The sequence below is a fragment of the Aspergillus vadensis genome (assembly GCF_003184925.1).
Source record: "Aspergillus vadensis CBS 113365 unplaced genomic scaffold BO88scaffold_6, whole genome shotgun sequence".
In the NCBI taxonomy this organism is placed as follows: domain Eukaryota; kingdom Fungi; phylum Ascomycota; class Eurotiomycetes; order Eurotiales; family Aspergillaceae; genus Aspergillus; species Aspergillus vadensis.
This window is the reverse complement of record NW_020292044.1, coordinates 722,434-739,907: the sequence shown is the minus strand read 5'-3', so window position 1 is coordinate 739,907 and position 17,474 is coordinate 722,434. Positions and strand designations below refer to the sequence as shown.

At 50.2% G+C, this 17,474-nt stretch overlaps 3 protein-coding genes across 3 annotated transcripts; all 3 read left to right on the top strand.

Moving 5' to 3' along the window:
- Positions 1-2,907: 2,907 nt before the first annotated feature.
- BO88DRAFT_335717 (putative G1/S-specific cyclin Pcl5) lies at positions 2,908-5,105 on the top strand (the record flags this gene model as incomplete). Its single annotated transcript, XM_025702866.1, has 2 exons — positions 2,908-3,319; positions 3,388-5,105. 2 exons carry the CDS (start codon positions 2,908-2,910, stop codon positions 5,103-5,105), a joined length of 2,130 nt encoding a protein of 709 aa, XP_025564950.1.
- A 138-nt stretch (positions 5,106-5,243) lies between these two features.
- Positions 5,244-5,719, top strand: BO88DRAFT_245635 (uncharacterized protein). The gene has a single exon (XM_025702173.1). It carries the CDS (start codon positions 5,382-5,384, stop codon positions 5,631-5,633), a length of 252 nt encoding a protein of 83 aa, XP_025564949.1. The 5' UTR covers positions 5,244-5,381; the 3' UTR covers positions 5,634-5,719.
- Positions 5,720-5,948: 229 nt separating this feature from the next.
- BO88DRAFT_245622 (uncharacterized protein) lies at positions 5,949-7,250 on the top strand. The gene is made up of 2 exons (XM_025702172.1): positions 5,949-7,004; positions 7,102-7,250. Exons 1-2 carry the CDS (start codon positions 6,205-6,207, stop codon positions 7,139-7,141), a joined length of 840 nt encoding a protein of 279 aa, XP_025564948.1. The 5' UTR covers positions 5,949-6,204; the 3' UTR covers positions 7,142-7,250.
- Positions 7,251-17,474: the final 10,224 nt, after the last annotated feature.

Genomic DNA, 17,474 nt, shown 5'->3' with positions numbered 1-17,474 from the left:
AATAGTAGCTAAACGCCCCAAAATGACGACGACAAAATTTTAAGGCAGGAGACAGGGAGGAGAGAATAATCTCCTCGAGTCCATTTTTCGCCATGTATGTACGTGTCACTGCCTCAAGCAGAGCTTTTTTCCACTTTTCCCATTCCCCCATTTCTGACGGTGGTGGCGTGGCTGGCAAATCCGTCCGCGGTGGTTGGCTGACCACCACCAATTTTCGCTGGGCCATTGACGGAAGCGGCAGGCCTCTCCCTCCCAATGAGAAGGGATCGTTCATTTTATGTTACACTGGGGCCGGTGCTTATGGACCAACTTACATACATCCCTCCGTACATAGACGACATCCCTTGTTACCCTTTTTGTTTCTTTTTTTCTTTAACTAAAATCTATGACAGCCCGGTTTCATCGCTTCATCTATTGGATTATGCTTATTCTGGGATGAGACAAGACGTCAACCATACATCCACCCATACCAGTAGCAGATGGAACGGGCGGCAGCTGCCTTGCAGTACAACTTCAGCTGCGTACGTCAAAAGCAGCTGCCCGTGCTGGTTTCTGCTCTATCATGTATCTTTCTTTTCACAGCCAGGGTTGACAACCATGTAGGACAACAGCCACTGTCACTGTCATAAGCACCTAAATGCGCGCGCTGTCTCTAGGCGATAAACCGCAGATAGTCTAGTACCCGGATCGGCTGTGCAATAGTCGCGCGGAGGGAAAAGAGACCATCCCTCCCCCTTATCAGACTACGAGATCTAATAGTGTTATCGGGCTCTGCGACGTCGTATTATCTATCTACATAATGACAGTTACTATCTTATGTTCGATACCCTTTGGGACGGCTTCGGTAATGGCCATAACTGGAATCGGATCAGGGTGGATTTGGAATCTTAGTCATGCGACGTGAGAGAAAAGAAAGGCAAGAAAAGTGCCGGCGCTGTGTTGTTTGTAGGACCATGAAAAAGTGACATGGGATACGAAATCTTGAGAAGTAGGCTGAAGTTGTAAGCTGTGAGTCGGCAGACTCCCGACAACCATGGGGCATGGGAAGCGAAAAGAGAAGGGAGAGGAATTTTGCCTCCCAGGGCCATGAGCCATGAGATGAATACTCATGAATAATGGGAATGCTGAGAGGCGACAACCAGGAGTGGAAAGGAACCAGAGTCAAGAGTCAGAGACAGAGCCAGAACCAGAACCAGACTCCAGAACCAAAACCAGACCAAACCAAATCGAAAAAGCCTCCATGCCCAACCCGGGCCCCAGAAGTTGTCCAGTAGTGGGCAGTCCCTATCTCGGACGGGCGTGTGAAGAGTCATCGTTCCTCCACTCCATCCGCTCCCGTCCTGGTTCCGATCATCGTCTGCCTTCCCCTTCTACTTACTTTACTTACTCCGGGCCCTCCTCCTCCCTCTCTCCCTCTGCCAGCAGGGCTGACTGACTGTGACTGTGACTAGACTGGACTTGATTTGACTCTTACTTTGCCATCTCTTACCCTCTCTCGCCCTTCACTCACTAATATTCCTCCCCTCCCCTCTTCTCTTCCTCCCCTTCCCACACGCTTGTCATCTTCTTTCTTTCTTTCACTAGAACGGAAGTGTGACTGGAGAGTGTAGAGTCATACTAGTTTCCTTGTTTAATCCTGCTTCACTTTGTATCTTGGTTCCTGTTCAGTTGTTTGGCTCGTCTGCTCTTCCCGTTGCCTCTCCGCTCACCCTTTTTCGCCCGCTTTGTGAAAGACTGTGAAGCGTGGTCCCTGCATCCGCCCAAGAGTCTCAAGACCACTTCCGCCACTCTCGCCACTGGCTGCTGCGTAAGTAAATTTCATTCCTGTCTCTCTCTCCTGCTGTTTGACTCTGTGTTGCGTCGTTCCACTCGCCTCCGGCTAGCTTCAGGTTGCCATCTCTGCCTGTGATTTAGTCTGGCCGCCACCCCAGTTAGTCACTGTCTATTGCTCCGCCCCCCGTATAGTCACCGGACTCTTGGACCCTCACCGTGAGATCCGGCGTAAGAGTCATAGACGAGCGCTAAAGTGGGGAGATACTCTTAAGATCGTTGCTGACTCGTTCCTTCTTCGCCTTCCAGTCTCCCTTGAGCCTCACCAACCTATTTATCTTCTGCCTCCGATACGACTGCTGACTGCCTGGACAAGCGCCGGTTATCTCGCCTGCTTGTTGACAGTCCGCCGCTCTATCGGCCCGTGATATAACCTCCTGCGCCTGCGCATCTCAAAATGTACCCTGTTGTTATCAAGTCTTCTGTTCCGATCACCCGTGTTGCAGACTCCTCAGATCTCCGAACCTCCGGCAAGACCGCTGCGTTTGTTTAAATAGCTTCCAGCATCTGTCACTCTAGAGGGTCACGTTGACAATATCTTACGTGTCTTCTCTGGTTACGCGATTTTCGGCTTGATCTATTCGGGACTCTCCAACTGGTGATCGGAACATTAGACGGTAAACCCCTTCTTCTTTTCCCGATTCCTTGACACGTACCACTACTTCACCGGCTTCCTCCTCATACCCACACCTACCGCCCGACTTCAACCCAACAGCATCATTTTATATCACGACCACCGTGCTAGATGACTGTTGTTCTCTCGCTTGCCTAAACTGTCCTACTATACTATATCTTCGACAACCTGGCGAATTTTCTCTCTTAAGGGTCTGCCGTCGCCTGCGATCAAAAAGACGGTTCCTTGTCTTATCGGCTACACGTTCACGGTTCACGCACAACGGTTTATTGAAAAAAACACACACGGTTTAAATTTACAGTCTCGTGTCATATCCGACGCATAGAAGGAAGGCTAGCTCAAGTTTGTTAGCCCTCTGGATGACCATTTGAGGTACTTTTGGACCTTTTCTTTTTATTTTGTCAAAAAGTATCAAGGTCGCTCGACTGGACATCATCCCGGATATGTCAGGGATTGACATTTTGGGTTTGAAGGATCCAAACCCGAACAGCCAAATCCGAACGGCTTATGCGCACCCGTATGCATCCTCGGTCTCTTCCTCCGCCTCTTCCTCGTCCTCTTCGGTCTTCTCGCTAGATGGCCTGTCCACCCAGAGTTCCATCTCCTCAACCGCGACGAACCCGGTTGATGTGATCTGGGAGAATGAAGGCGAATATCAGGCTGGAGGAAGAGCACTTGCTGCTGCAAAAGGTGCGCGCGGTTACCTAAGGGGCGTGGTCCCGAAGGCAACTGATCCTGCTATTCCGCCCGAGTTACGTAAGCATCCGCGGCGGACCAACAGTTCATGCACGCGGCCTCCGCCGTGTCTTTTGAGACAATCGGAACGGAAGGTCAACTTTGTCGATAACCTTGTCGGTAAGTCTGGGGAGCTGTCCGTTTATTATGATGTGGTTGAGGTTCAGAACTAAGTACACCGTGTGAAGACACCGCGTCGCAGATTGTTGAGGTCATTTGGCCCTTGTCGGCTGTTTCGCTGCGGAGTGATTCGGCGACTGGCTGCAAAGGCGTCTTGCCTCTGCGGACATTCATCCAGGAGACACTCCGCCGCTCCCGCACCAGCTATAGCACCCTCCAGGTGGCGCTTTACTATCTCATCAAGATCAAGCCCCACGTGCCGAGCCATGAGGCGACTCAGGACCAGGCCCGGGGCAAGCCCGTCTGCCGGGCTATGCAGTGTGGGCGGCGCATGTTTCTTGCAGCGCTAATCCTCGCATCTAAGTATCTCCAAGATCGCAACTATTCGGCTCGTGCTTGGAGTAAGATCTCAGGCTTGAACACGGCCGAGATCAACCAGAACGAACTGATGTTTCTGGAAGCGGTTAACTGGCGACTCCATATCCCCGAGTCCCTTTTTCAGCGGTGGACTGATATTGTACTGAAGTACACTCCTGGTGCTGGTAACATGGCTCTTGGGGACGGGCAATGTTGGCGTACGATCATCCCGAAGCTCACGCCTGACCTGGAAGAATTCGACGTCAGCCCCGCGACACCTACCATGCAGTCTTTTGGCTCCCGCTCGGTGTCGGACTCGCCATCTCCTCGGGGCACATCGTTCAAGAGGGATCTTCCCAGCCAAGGAACGAACGAGCCCATCAGCCTGCCCTCCATCCATGAGCAAATCGCTGCATGCGGGCGTCAAGCGCTGGAGTCGGTGACTCGTAAAGAGACCACACTTCCCTCCCTTCCGTCGCTGCCGCCCATGCCGCGGCCGGCCATGCTGCCGACACCGCAGATGACACCGCAAGCAAGCATCGCCTCCACTCCTGCAGTGAGTGCTGGCGGTATGCCTGCGCACCGCCGTTACATGCAGACTGCTATGTCCCAGGCGCAAAACATGTGCACGGCGCGGTCGATCTACGACCAGCGCCCGTCACTGCAGTTTTGCCCTCGGGCTAACACGTTTGATGGGTACCCTAACTTGGTGCGCCGGTCCTCTCTGGCCCGCTCGGCTTCCTCTGCGTCATCTCCAGATTCGATGATTTCGGATGTGTCAAGCATGTCGTCGCAGTCATCGCGATCGTCATCCATGTCATCCAGCTCTTCCACTGGTGTGTCTGCTATGCCTCGCCTGGCCGTTCAGGCAACGCTCCGATGCACTGGCAACTCCCTCAAGGAGTGCCGCAAGAATCTGACCATCGCATCCCCCATCGATGAGGGCGCACTTGGAGATATCTACAGCTCGCCCGAGACTTATGGCGGTCCTCTTGGCCAGGTTCCGGATATGTCCGGTTACTCGCTGGAGCCCCCGGTGGATCTGTCTTCTGCGCACGAGGCAGCACAGAGTCTTTGTGCACTGTCTGGTGCTGTTCCTCGCGCTCAGCAGACGATCGAGCAACAGAACGCTGGTCAGCGTGTGTGTCGCAAACGCGGCCGCACCGGATCCGAGGACATGCTGCACGGTCAAATCCGTCATCTTGTCAAGTCCAATACCTTTGCTGAAGGCACTGTACTACCTGATGGGAACATGGCGGATCTGTTCCTGAACCCCGAGGCCCGCCGTACGCAAACTCTCACCGCTTCTCAGCTGAGTGCATTGAACTACAACGTTCCGCTCTCGGGCCCCGTTGGCATGAAGCGTGCCTGCTGCGGGAGCGAAGCCAGGAAGATTGCGCTCAACCCAAGCATGCGGGCTGATTACTAGGTCTCCCAGATATCTGGACTCATTCATTTATCATTTCCTTTTCTTTGCGGAAAAGTGTTTACATTCATACCCATAATTCTATTCTGACCAAATCTGGTCTGGTTGCAACAGCAGCGGAAGAGACGCAGACCAGTAGGGAAAAGTTTTGTGCGAACTTTCTCAGGTGATTCACGCGTTTGGGGAAAGCAAAAGTCGTCTTTGTATATACCCTGCAGCTGTTGTTGATTCGGGGAGGCTACTTGTACAGGAGTACTGCTATTGGCAGACTGCTGGTGTATGATGTACGTTGGGGAGGTTTGTTGCTATCTTTTACTACTTTTCTGTGCACATTTGCCATATCTATCGTTATTTATTTCTGTCTGTCATTGCGGCACTGGAGTGTGGTGGGAACGGTCGGGTCTACTTCTTTCACTTGTTTTCGCCTGCATTATTCTGACATCTGACTACATGGGTTGCGAAGGGCGAGGGAACGCATTATACTATTACTGCGGAGTTACTGGCAAACGAAGGATTCTGCTCGATTATTAGGACCAATCCTCTGCAAGAGGATAAGCAATACGAAGATGTTGTGAGAGACCATGTTCCGTGACTATTTTGTCTGATCACCCCATGTGTACATTGTAGAACATAGGACAGCCCGTCCGTGAACGGAGTCTGTGCATCCGGACGGAGGCACTTCGGCGATCAACTCGCGCCACTATGACTCACCGCAACTATGATGGCAGAAGTGGTGGTCAGCCGGTGATAGAGACAGCATCGAGCATCCACGGTCGGGGCGTTTCCGGTGAGTCACACGGAGGCCTCAGGCAGGCGCCGAAGTCGGACAAGGCCGGAATCACCGGATGCGACCGGAAAGTCACCTGCCGACCGTTAGAGTCACATGGAGCCTACTAACCGGAATGGTTTAGCGTGGATCAGATAAGATCAGATCGTGACCTTCCCCTCACGGTGACACCACTTCCTTGCCGGGGCACCGTGTTTCCTCCCTTTATCCCTCTGCCATCCTTTTTCTTTTTCCTTATCTCTTATCCATCCTCTTATCCCTTTCATCTAAGCAAAATCTCTACCTTTCATCTATAGGACAGCCAACCCCTACACCATGATGATGGCCCGTCCACTCATCACGACCTTCTTCTCCGCACTCGTCCTCCTAACCCACCTCCTCCACGTCGGTGCCAGCCCTCTCGCCGAACAAGCTCCTCTCACCGAAACCGACACCACCACCTTCGACACACACTACAACCTCGACACCGACACCGACACCCTCACCCCCTCCTCCGACCTCACCACCAACCTCGCCCCCCCATCCTGGTTCACCTCTACCCTCCTCGCCCGCCGCCTCCTGGCCCTCTCCCGCACCGGCACCGCCTCAACCATCTTCCCCTCCCCCATCCCGCCCAACTCGCACACACCCCCCTCCCTAGCCGGCCACTCCACCACCCAAACCGAATACCTCGCCGACTGCGACCCCCACCTCCCAGCCAACGACACCTCATCCGAATCCCCCCGGGGGCTCGGCAACCCGACCTTCCTGGCCCTGCACGTGGCCACCACCTTCCGCAACACCGCCGCGGGGTCCAACATCTCCCTCTCCCTGGACTGGTGGGACCACGTCAACGACACTTCCCCGCTCTGGCCGGGGTTTCCGCTTAGCGAGGCCGGATTACCCCGCGTCACGCTGTTCGGGTACGTCGAGCCGTTCGAGACCCCCGTGCCGGAGGCTGTGGAGAGCGCTTTGCGGAAGTGTTTTCTGGAGAAACATCCTGATGCGGAGGCGTGGTTGCCGGGCAAGGAGGGCGCCCCGCATAGTAGTTATTGGGCGAGGTTGAGGGTCGAGCAGGTTTATTGGATTGGGGGGTTTGGCGGGTTGCAGAGGATTGGGTGGTTGAATGTTAGTGAGTGGAGGGGCGTTACGGAGTGGGGAAGTGGTGGTGGTGGTGGCGGGTTTGGAGATGGGAGTGGGAGGGGGTGGGGGGATGTGAGGTTGCCTGGGGAGGAGGAGTAAGCTATTGTGTATAGGGGGTGGAGGTATGTGAAGTACGATGGGTGATGAGGACGGTATGGAGATGATGAGATGATGATATGAGAAAGGAGTGAAGATGACGATGACCAGTGACTATAAGCTACTATGGAGGATAAGGGTAGTATGGACACGATATTGATTATCATATTTGATGAAATATGGATATCAAAAGTGGAATTATCTTGATCCCCTTCACAATAACTATAACCACAATGACCTGCACATCACCCAATGGAGATTTCCCCAAAGACAGACCATTCTCCAAAGCAACGAGTGTCTCTTGGAATCAATCCACGTGGGTACTACACCACCACCATCACTATCTCCTTATCCATGTGTTCTCTCCCAACCACCCACCCCTTCAGACCAACTATCACACTGCTGCTATCCATCCATAAACATCCATCCCCAGAGCCATATATCCCAGAAGAGAGTTTAGCAGAAGCAGTGTCTGGTGTTCAGCTATGGAATTGGCATAGACCACTGTGCCCAGGAAATGCCTATCACCGGGGAAAGTAGTAATACCAGCATCACGTCAGCATCTGTAGACAGGATACTAACCAATCCAGTGAGATAAATTAGATGGATTGGTACAAGCCATTGCTCATAACCACCCAGCGATGAGCCCGATCGGCCTTTGTCAAGGGCAGGAGTATCCATACCACAACTCACGGAAGGTATATGCATAAAGATCGCAGCAGCGTCTCTAACAGATGAAGCTCATCCAGAATAGTTCAGCCAGTGTCTGGAAAGGGGCGTTACCAGTATAACCCACACCAATGCACTACCGAGAAGTGTGCGAAGTAGATAGGATTGGTCGAGGTCAGGCATGTCTATCGTTGAAGACGTTGTGAAAGGCGGAATCGGTCATTTCGTAGTAGTAGATGGTATAGTTCCCGGTTCTTGGAAAAATATATCATTCTTCTGGGTCATTTCTTTTGTATATGAGGTGAGGAGTGGAAGATTGTTTTTGAGATTGAAGCTCCAAGGTCCTTGTGGCTTGTGTTGGTGTTGGCAAGTAGCCATAATATATCCATCAGTGTTGGAAAGGGACTTGACTGGCAACACCACATCGCCGTCTGTAGGCAGCGTGTTGAATATAATACCCCAGTGAGGGATTTATATGTAGATACTAGACCCGACTAGCCTCGACTTGGAAGAAGGGAAAAAGGAAAGTAAACCCAACCCCAGAAAGGGAACCAGATATCTTGAATGTACGCGGTTTCAGGGTCCCCTAACTGGTTATTACCAATATTTCCCAGTGGATACATAAGCCAGAGAACGATCCAGGACAGAATTGATATTCTCCTCAGTGTCTTTTCTGGATGGGTTGTTCTAATTTAATTTGTATCTTGTTTATTAGGATTTGACCTTAGGCAAGAGAGTTGCGTGGTATCGTGGTTGAGAGGAAGCCATTGTAGACATGATTGTTCAAGTTGGTTGTTACTGGCACCGTTACTTGTATCTCCCAGTGAAAAAGCCAGAGTTCCATCAGGGAGTATTGTCGAGGCTTATCTCTCTTTTCCACCTTTGAGTTCCGGACGAAGTGGAATCCTGTTGGAAGAAGCCAATGTCTGGGTTCTTCTAATATTTCAGTATATAGCTCATGGAGCCAGCAGGGACTAGAAATAATATTGTCTTCGTTGTCTCGATGTGTCCGTCGAACTGCCCTTGACTGGTGTGTCATGTTATGCAGACGGGATTGACGATTAGGAGACAGAACTTGATGGTAACGACGACCAAGCATGGAAACACCATGCAGCTGGCTTCATGGATTGTCTGATTCGTTCGGTATAGAATGATATAGTTCGTTCCAGCCAAGGCAACCTGCATCATCTGTAGCGCTAGTAGGTATTGGGTGCAACACCGGTACCGACACGGTTGCTTTGTATGTTTCTTCTAGTTGACGGAATTTCATTAGTAGATTCAGCTGGCGTCTGCAGATTGCGTGACTATATCTTTATGTCGCAGGTCATTTCTGTATATCAGCTGGTTTGGCTACTTCTTCGAATCACTTGGAAAATATGAACCGGCAATTGACGGAGTCAGGAAGACAGTTTCATAGTTCATGCCAAGCCCATCATGGCTCTCGTATTCCGCATACTGCCAGTAAGAATTCATCTTTGGGCTGTAGTGGTTGAAAGGATGCAGCTTTTCGTCAGTCGCAACATCCACCCACTCACTAGCCGCGTAGGAAAGTAGTTGCACAGTCCGAAACACTCGGGATTATCTTCCCGATGAAAGAACCAAGTTTGCAGTCTTGTCAGCGATGAAACCTGTTTGATCTAGAGAATGAGCGTATATTGTAACTTGTGGTAATGCCCGTGGTAAGCCCATGTGTAAGATATACCGAGTTGAGATTTGCTTCGAGATGAAGGAAGGGAATAAACGAAGGCATGAATTGTATGAACCGATTCTCCTAATTTGTCTTTGTTGACCTCAGTTGATCTCCGGACTGGAAAAAATGTGGACATCGGCCACGCATTCGTCACTTTGCCCTTGCCACAGACACGGACCAGCCACGAGCTTTGCCGTCTGGCTTGCCTGTTTCGTTGGCTCTGACCGAGCCTTTTAGAGAGTAGCCGGAGCTATGGAGGCTTCAGGACTTCGACTGCGCCGACTTTCAGCTAGGCTTGAAGTAACTCGTCATTCTAGAGGAGTTTTATCTATGAAAGATTCTCCTTATAGCTCTTCTCTCCTTTACTAGGAGTCCAGGGATCCCTGTAAAGTAGCTCTTGGAGACCGGACGTCGTGTTCTTCTCAAGTGCCATGATTTGATCCCTGATTTCCTTTCCCTCCCCAAAACAAACGCCTTCAGTGACGCTGCTGGAGGTTTCAGATGTGGCAGACTATTCATGTTTATCTTCATTTTCATCACCGCATTGGATAGACCGCTTGCTTGCAGTAGTTGGTATGCTGATGTGAAGTCCAGGAAGATAAATGTGTTGTTTCAACAGAGATAAGAGAGGCTTTATATGGTCAAGAGGAATAAGATGAGACCTGAGGTGGTATAAGCAGCGCGGTAGTCATCATTCGACTCGCTATCTGGACATAGCGCATCACTGTATCAACTGGTATACACGACCTGCTTCTCGCCTCTGTGAGCTAGTTGGAGAAAGAAAGAGAAGTACCGAAAATGTGCCCATATACCTGCACTAATAAGCGGAGATGGTACTGCGAATAGCGAGGATTGTCACCCGGAGGACGTGCAACAGCATTTCGCAGTGCACAGCAATGCGTCTATGTTGAGAGAGTCAAGAGACCACATTCAGGATTTAAAGCTGAGCTGTGGACTGCCAGACATGCATGCCTGGGGAGATTCAGAAAGGCGGAAGTTAGGATCGTCCCACTTCAATCGCTGGAGTATGCGTACCCTCGTACCCGCGGATGAGCCCAGATCTCGTAGTGTTGGAATTGTTCGATCATGGCATATTGGTCACTGGTGAGCCTAATAGGAGCAAGGACTGCTACAGTAGATTCTCCGTGCCTTTCTTTACCTGACCGGTGAGATGTCATATTTGATATTGATTTGTTTCTGACAATTCACGTTCATTCTGAACAAGATTGCTCTTGGCATGTTCTATGAGATGAACGTGTCCTCATTTCAACATCGACAGTGGCCGATGCATATCGTCGTTGATATCCGTATAAAGCTTTCAACAACAAAGATGTGTCATTGTTGTAGACGTTTGGTTTAGGCGGATGCTTTCATGCAGCTTCATTTCGTTAGATGTTGCCTTGTCACTTATGCCCTGGCCAACCACATCATAGGTGGATTGTGGCCTTTGATGGAGACGTTCAGAAGTTTGAAAGCCAATCAGTACTATATAGTTACTCGTAGCAGGAAATTTCACTGCTTTGTGTGGTTGGCTTGTTGTTGTGTTCTGGAGTGAACCGCCTTGGGAGTAGCAGCGTAGCCACGTACCCACGCAGGCTTCTCTGTGTTGACACATTTCGAAGTAGCAGAGCATATCGGTACTCTATAGTCGAGTGTGGCAGGTAAGTATACTCCAATATGTCTTTGGATTGCTTGTTCGTGTGGTGTGAAGTGCAGGCCGCATTTGGAGTGGGTGTCAGGAGCACGAAGCGTAGCCACATAGCCACGGGGCTCTTTCTCTGTAATGGCTCATTCCGAAGTAGCAGAGTTTATCATTTCTGGATAGATCGTAGCAGGAATTCTGACTTTCGCGTCGATGGTTTGTTGTCCTGCTCTGGAGTGGAAGCCGCCCAGGACCACGCAGCATGCCACGTATCCACGCGGGTCCCTGTAGGTAACTTGATGCCATGAATGTTTAAAGCCGAGTATTATGGTGATGTCTCCTATGCGAGGACAAAAAGTTGGCTAAAGCTCTGTCTAACTTTGCCACTTTCCATTGACAGATTTCATCAATCCCTGCTTCCTCGAGGTGATCCCCCACTTCCCAGCTCGATTTATCCTTGCCAAAAGGTTGCGAATATTTTCTTTTCCCCCCTGCTTCACCAATCTGCATGAGTTCTTGAACCTGGCTAAGTCCAATTCGTCGCTTTAGGCCATGAGATGTTTCTCGGCACAAGCACGAGTCCCACAGTTCTTTCCAGAAAGGGGCGACTAGGTCGGATTTTAGCCATGATTTCCATTCCTCTGTAGTGCCCAGATTCAATGCTTGCTGGAGACTCTTTCGGCCTTTTCCAAGGTTGAGCTTGATGGGCTCATCATCATAACCCCCTTCCAAATCCACGTCTAGTTAAAGGTCAGCTAAGGCCATGATTGGCAAAAGTAACTACACCTACCAAATATTCTTTCCGGCTTTACAAGGCTTGTTGAGCTAACAGACAATATCAGAATATGGGTTGCGGACAGTGTACCTTAAGATAAGTCCCGATGAGCATCAAAAGAAGCTGGAGAGTCAAGGTCTATCTCCTTAGATTGCCTCATCCTCTTCGGCAGTGAGGGACTTCAACGCTTCTTTTTCCTTAATCCGCTTAGAGTGGCGGCCCCCATCAACTGGGTCACCCGGGCGCTTTTCAGCGGTTGACGCTAATGAGGGTCCTGTATTAGCCTTTTACAGCAAGCACCTGTTAGGGTCGTAACTCACCTCTAGTGGTCCCGAAGATGGCGGTTCCCCTCATGGGCTTGCCATCTGGCTGGGAGAATGCATTTCAATAAGGATCTCTTTCAAAACCCAGACGGCGCGGTCCATGTCCTCGTCCGAGATGTTCCGCCCATAAAACACTCCGTCATTAGACTTCATGTTTCCGGTCTAGTGCTTCAATGTGCCTGTCCTCATGGGATAGCGCGATGAGACTTTGAGTATACCATAGAGGTTGTGAGCTTCAGCATGGTATGGATTTCATACTGTCCGAGTTATGTTTCTGGCCATCTCCAGTGCCTCACTCACCCGACGATTCGGTAAAGCACATCCATTTTTTGGGAAGCACCCGTGGCTGGGACTCTGATCCCTGTGCAATGGCATTGACATCCGCCGCGAGCAGTCTATCTGGAGGCTGGTTGCCACTCGCTGAAATTTGGGAAACCGCTTCCTGTTGGGTAAAGCCTGCACCCACTGAGGGTATAGGCATGGTGATGTAGTCGTGAGGGGCACATATAACTTCAGTGGACTATAGCCGATGCCTTTCCTTTTTTCAAGCGAATGTTGAGACCGACGCAGAGTGTGCCTTTGAGTTTTGCATTCCGGCTAATGGCTTCACACTGCGACAGCCGCTAATGTGTGGTCTTGCTTCCACGAACGCTCTTCGGCCGTCTTGTGTCTCTCTCTGTAGTCCATCGAACACCGGAAGCAGACACATGCCGGTTGCTCGACATCGTCTAGATATCGTTTGGGATTGCTGTTATCTTATGGAAAATGCCGCGCGACCACTGTTTAGGAAGGTCCACAATCCGCTAAAATGTCGAGTGTGATCGTTTCTCGATGCCATTTCGCAGCAGTAAGACACTCTATCAACAGCCGAAGAAACTCAATTGAAGTTAACAGGATGTCGACATTCCTTGGCCCACTCTGCCTTCTCTCGTATCGCTCCCATCATGCTGTTTCCGCTGTTGTACACCACAAAACAGCGACATCGCGAATTCCAAGTAGTCCCTATAGTTTCTTCGTTTCAGCTTCGATGTGTAACTCTCTGCCAGAACACTAACAGTTCAACGTAATCTTTTCATCATGAAGCTCGGCTGGAAGTAACCACAGTAGGCCTCATGTGTTCCACATTTGCCGCGACCATGGTTTGATTTTCCAGTAACAGCCGACGAGAATGAACAGGCTCCAACATGCATAAAACACCAGGTCTCTTGCTGATTTCTTTCATTTTGTATGAGACATTGGAAGATTTTGCACACTCATGTCGAGATCCATTGGGCATACCGTATTATCAATCCTATGGCTAGTATATGCCGATGACATACACCCACGCCCAAGCTGTGTTTCTTCTGTTCTGAAGACGAGAATCGAGGGGAGAAAAGACGGCAGCTGCACAGAATATCTCGGTAGTGAGAGCTGCCATGCAGATGCGTTCTGTTGGACTTCTCTGGACGTTTTCTTCCATCTCGAAGGTCAAGTCTCGGCAAGTGAGGGTATCTCATTGCGCCAAGCAACCACAGTAGGCCATTGGAACGACATGGTTACCAAGGTCGGTTGATATACTTCTTGCTTCCACATGTATGTATTCATGAGGCGGATGCATGATATCTGTGGTAAGCGTTTGAATAATAGTGACTGCCATTGTGTTGTTTCCTGATGATAATCTTGCCATTGTTCGGCGGTCAATCTTCCTTTTTGGCAATTTAGATGTCGCTGGATTCTCGATGTGATTTGGCGCGTTGGACGTGTTTTCCATATCAAGAGTAATGGTGCCCGCCCTAAGAATTGAGAGGGTCCGCACTGTATACGAGGCTCATCTTCCTCTACTACAGTCATGAAGGTTTCTGTGCTCCGGATCAGCCAGCAAGGCCGGAGGGAGATGTGTCTTTTTGGGAGTAACATGAACAATCCCCAGCGCAAGTGGAACGCCAGAATCATGCTCGCAGTAATTCGATCATTTCAGTGTATCACAACTGTACCCTCTTCCGCCAATGGACAATGCAGAGCCAAAACGCGGCCATCCTCAGCGTAGCAGATCTGAAACGATGAAATATGTTTGTGCATGCAAAGAGACCTAGGCGAAGCGCTGGCCATGGAAGAAGACAGAAGACATAGCGAGGATGCAATAATGACAACCAGGGATGACGAGACATGGCTGTTTAAGAGTCTCTGATGCTTCGCTCGACAAAATCTCCATATATTCTTTCGTCAATGAGATGAGAAAAGAGACTTGCTTGTTCCACAATCTCATCCTCATCTTTGTCCTCAGTCCTTCCATTATGGCCCAGATTGGGCCGGTTGACTGGACTCAAGTGATGTCTAGAGGAACTGGCAAGACTGAATGTTAGAACCATGATTCAGGTTCATCATTCCGAGGCTGTGAGTGATTATAGAAAGGAAGCAGTGGCCGACCATCAGTCCGATCGTTCGTCGGGATCACTCTGCAAAATGAGCGAATGCACCCAGAGTCGTAGCTTTCCTCAGCCTCATACCGAGCCATATGAACCCAGGCTCTGGCATGGAGGCGAAGGATGGCCAGCCACAGTCATGTTCAAGGCCCAGTACGGGCCAGGCCAAAGTCGCTGGGGCCTCCTTTCTAGGCCAATTCCAGGATCTGGTGACAATGTGGCGCAGAAGGAATTTTAGAGACATGTTTTTTTGGCATGGCAGTCGCTCGTACCCACAAGCAATGTGATCGGAGACTGCTTTTGAGAACGACGGAAATTGCCACAAGCCGGTTATTACCGTGCACAATAGCCCAATATATTGTCAATTGCCGGATTCTGCCCCTTATATGAACGACTGGCAGCAGGAGCCCACGAGCCATGTGTCCTTAAGTCGATTGTAGTGCACTTCTGTCTTCTCATCATTCCCATCAAGGTCCTGAGCAAGAACCTAAGATTCGACATGATAGAACTTGTAGGCCCGATGTATGCTGACCACAGCCATGCCTTCTATAGTATCTCCAATTTCGATCGCTCGAGCAACAAATATACATTCAGAAGCTGCTAAAGAAATTGTTAGCTCCATAACAAATAGGTATGTCAGACAACACCTTACCTTCTCCCTGTATCCTCTTCTTTCATCTCGTACGATGACAGACATCATCACCCAGCGAAAACAGCATGTTTCCAGCAGTATATGTTCAGTCTGGGGCTTCTGCGACCATGGGATCCAAGAGCAATTCTTTCTCGCAGACACTGCGCCCTGATTGGAGTCGGATCCCTCCTCATACTCGGGTCAGACAACCTAGTGTCTGCCATCTCCCCTCAAAAACCGCCCACTGAGCTGTTGAGTCCTTCTAGCTGTACCCTTTCTGTGAATTTATGAGCTGCTTCACCAACGCCCCAGCTCTAAAACCATAGGAAACCCTGTCCTAAATATACCAGATCTTTTCATCCCAGTATATTGCATCGCGCAAGCCCCACAGAAGCACTGTAGAATGCCAGGAAATCAGCTCCATATACCAAGACATAAAATGAACATCCCACTGTCCAGACGCTGTTTCAGTGCTCCATGCTTCATACAACGTGTCCTGCGTAGCAGCTTCCGCCACACCGTCACGAGAGCATCGTAAAAGAAGCAATTCTTCTTCTGGGTCATTCAGTCCGAGGATCAGATGGAAGTTCTGATTATCATACCTGAAAATTATCTTTGGATATTTCCACTGGTCCTTTTGTCCTGCACTGCCTTCAGACACAGCGATGGATTACGTAGTAAACGTTCTTCGTCTAACCTGTCCACAGAGCTCAGAGGAATTGCCTGAGCGATGCTGAGACCCAGGCTGACGAAAGGTTCTTCGTGTGTGATGAGTACCACGAAGAAAAGGATGAAGATGTCCTTGCAGGCTCCTGCGTACTGGATGTAGTAGACAAGTGTTATAAAGAGGGATGTGGAATGGGGAGTAACCGGGTTTATTCATTCTAGTCTTATATATTACTGTCGACATTGTCGAAGCAAATTGCTTGAGAAGGTTCTGTGCCGAGTAAGCCAGAGCCCGAGGACAGTATTCAGCTGCGAGGCAGCCGAGCAGTGTGTGGAGTCTTTGACGTTGTGATAGGTAGATGAATGTTAGTTAGGATGGATGTGATTCCTGATTGAGTTTAAGATGAGGAGTATAGTATATAAGAATGACTTTTTTTTGTGTATATAGGAAACCAGAGGCCTGGATTATGCTCTGGGGAGGGTCAGGAAGGAGGAGAAGAGGCTTTTTATCCCCCATTTGAGAGGCAGTGATAGTGAGAATGAAGTGTGAAGTGTCAATGTGAAGTACGTGTTGATCAGGCAGCGGGATTCACGTCCTGATGCAACCATATTCATTGCAATCGCTGACTCGTTACTGCTATACTGCTTAGCCGGTCACTACTACATCGCAGCGCCGTGGCGACCAGAGAAAGCCCTTCACTTTCGTATCAATCCCGTATGGTCCGATTCTATCAATCCGAACCCAGGTCGAGACTCTCCTAACCAGTGAAGTGCCGCTGCATGAACAGAATCACAAATTAAACCAGTACATTCAACAACATACACAAAGAAGTAAACCACCACCACCATCACCATCACTGACCCTAAGACACATGAAAAAACACTCCGGGTATATCCATCTTTTCATCAATCACTACCACCGCCACCACCTACCCACCAACATCCATTAACCAGTCCCAAACCAAACCATGAATAATACCAATTACCTCCTCCCCCCAGCCGCACCCCCACTCGCACCAGCCCCAACACCCCCATGATGCGCATCATGCACCACACAAAGCAAAAACTTCCTATCCGGCACGACCACAATCTCATGCCTCTTCGTCCTCAACCTCAACAACTTGACCTCATCATCGCCCTCCTCCTTCTCCCCAGGACCACCAGCACCAGAACCAGAACCACCCACTCCTTCCCCTAAAACGCCTCCATCAACCTGTCTAACAACCCCATCCCCATCCCCATCATCCTCCGCCCCAGACAACGCAAGACTAAGTTCCGACGCACTAGCCACAAACGCAAAGATATGCGCCGCTAGAGCCTCGCCCTGCGACGGTTGATACGGTTGCGTTGTCCCTCCTTCTTTAGACTGCTGTAGTTGTTGTGGCTGTTTCGTAGTCGGGGGTTGAGCAGCATCCGTCTCGGTGAGCGCGGGCTCAGTCCCAGCTTCGTTTTCAGTCTGCGGCTCGGTCTCGGTGTCGGTTCCGTCTACAGGTGCAGAGATGGTCTCATTGCGCGGTGATTGCTGTGCCGCAGCTGCAGCTGTAGCTGCACTCGAGGGAGAAGGAGATG

Bases quoted from the DNA above. Each gene is read 5' to 3' on its own strand.
- BO88DRAFT_245635 (XM_025702173.1), top strand. From the start codon at position 5,382: ATGATGTACGTTGGGGAGGTTTGTTGCTATCTTTTACTACTTTTCTGT.
- BO88DRAFT_245622 (XM_025702172.1), top strand. From the start codon at position 6,205: ATGATGATGGCCCGTCCACTCATCACGACCTTCTTCTCCGCACTCGTC. The intron at 7,005-7,101 runs GTGGAGGGGCGT...TTGCCTGGGGAG, and splicing joins GGGTGGTTGAATGTTAGTGA to GAGGAGTAAGCTATTGTGTA.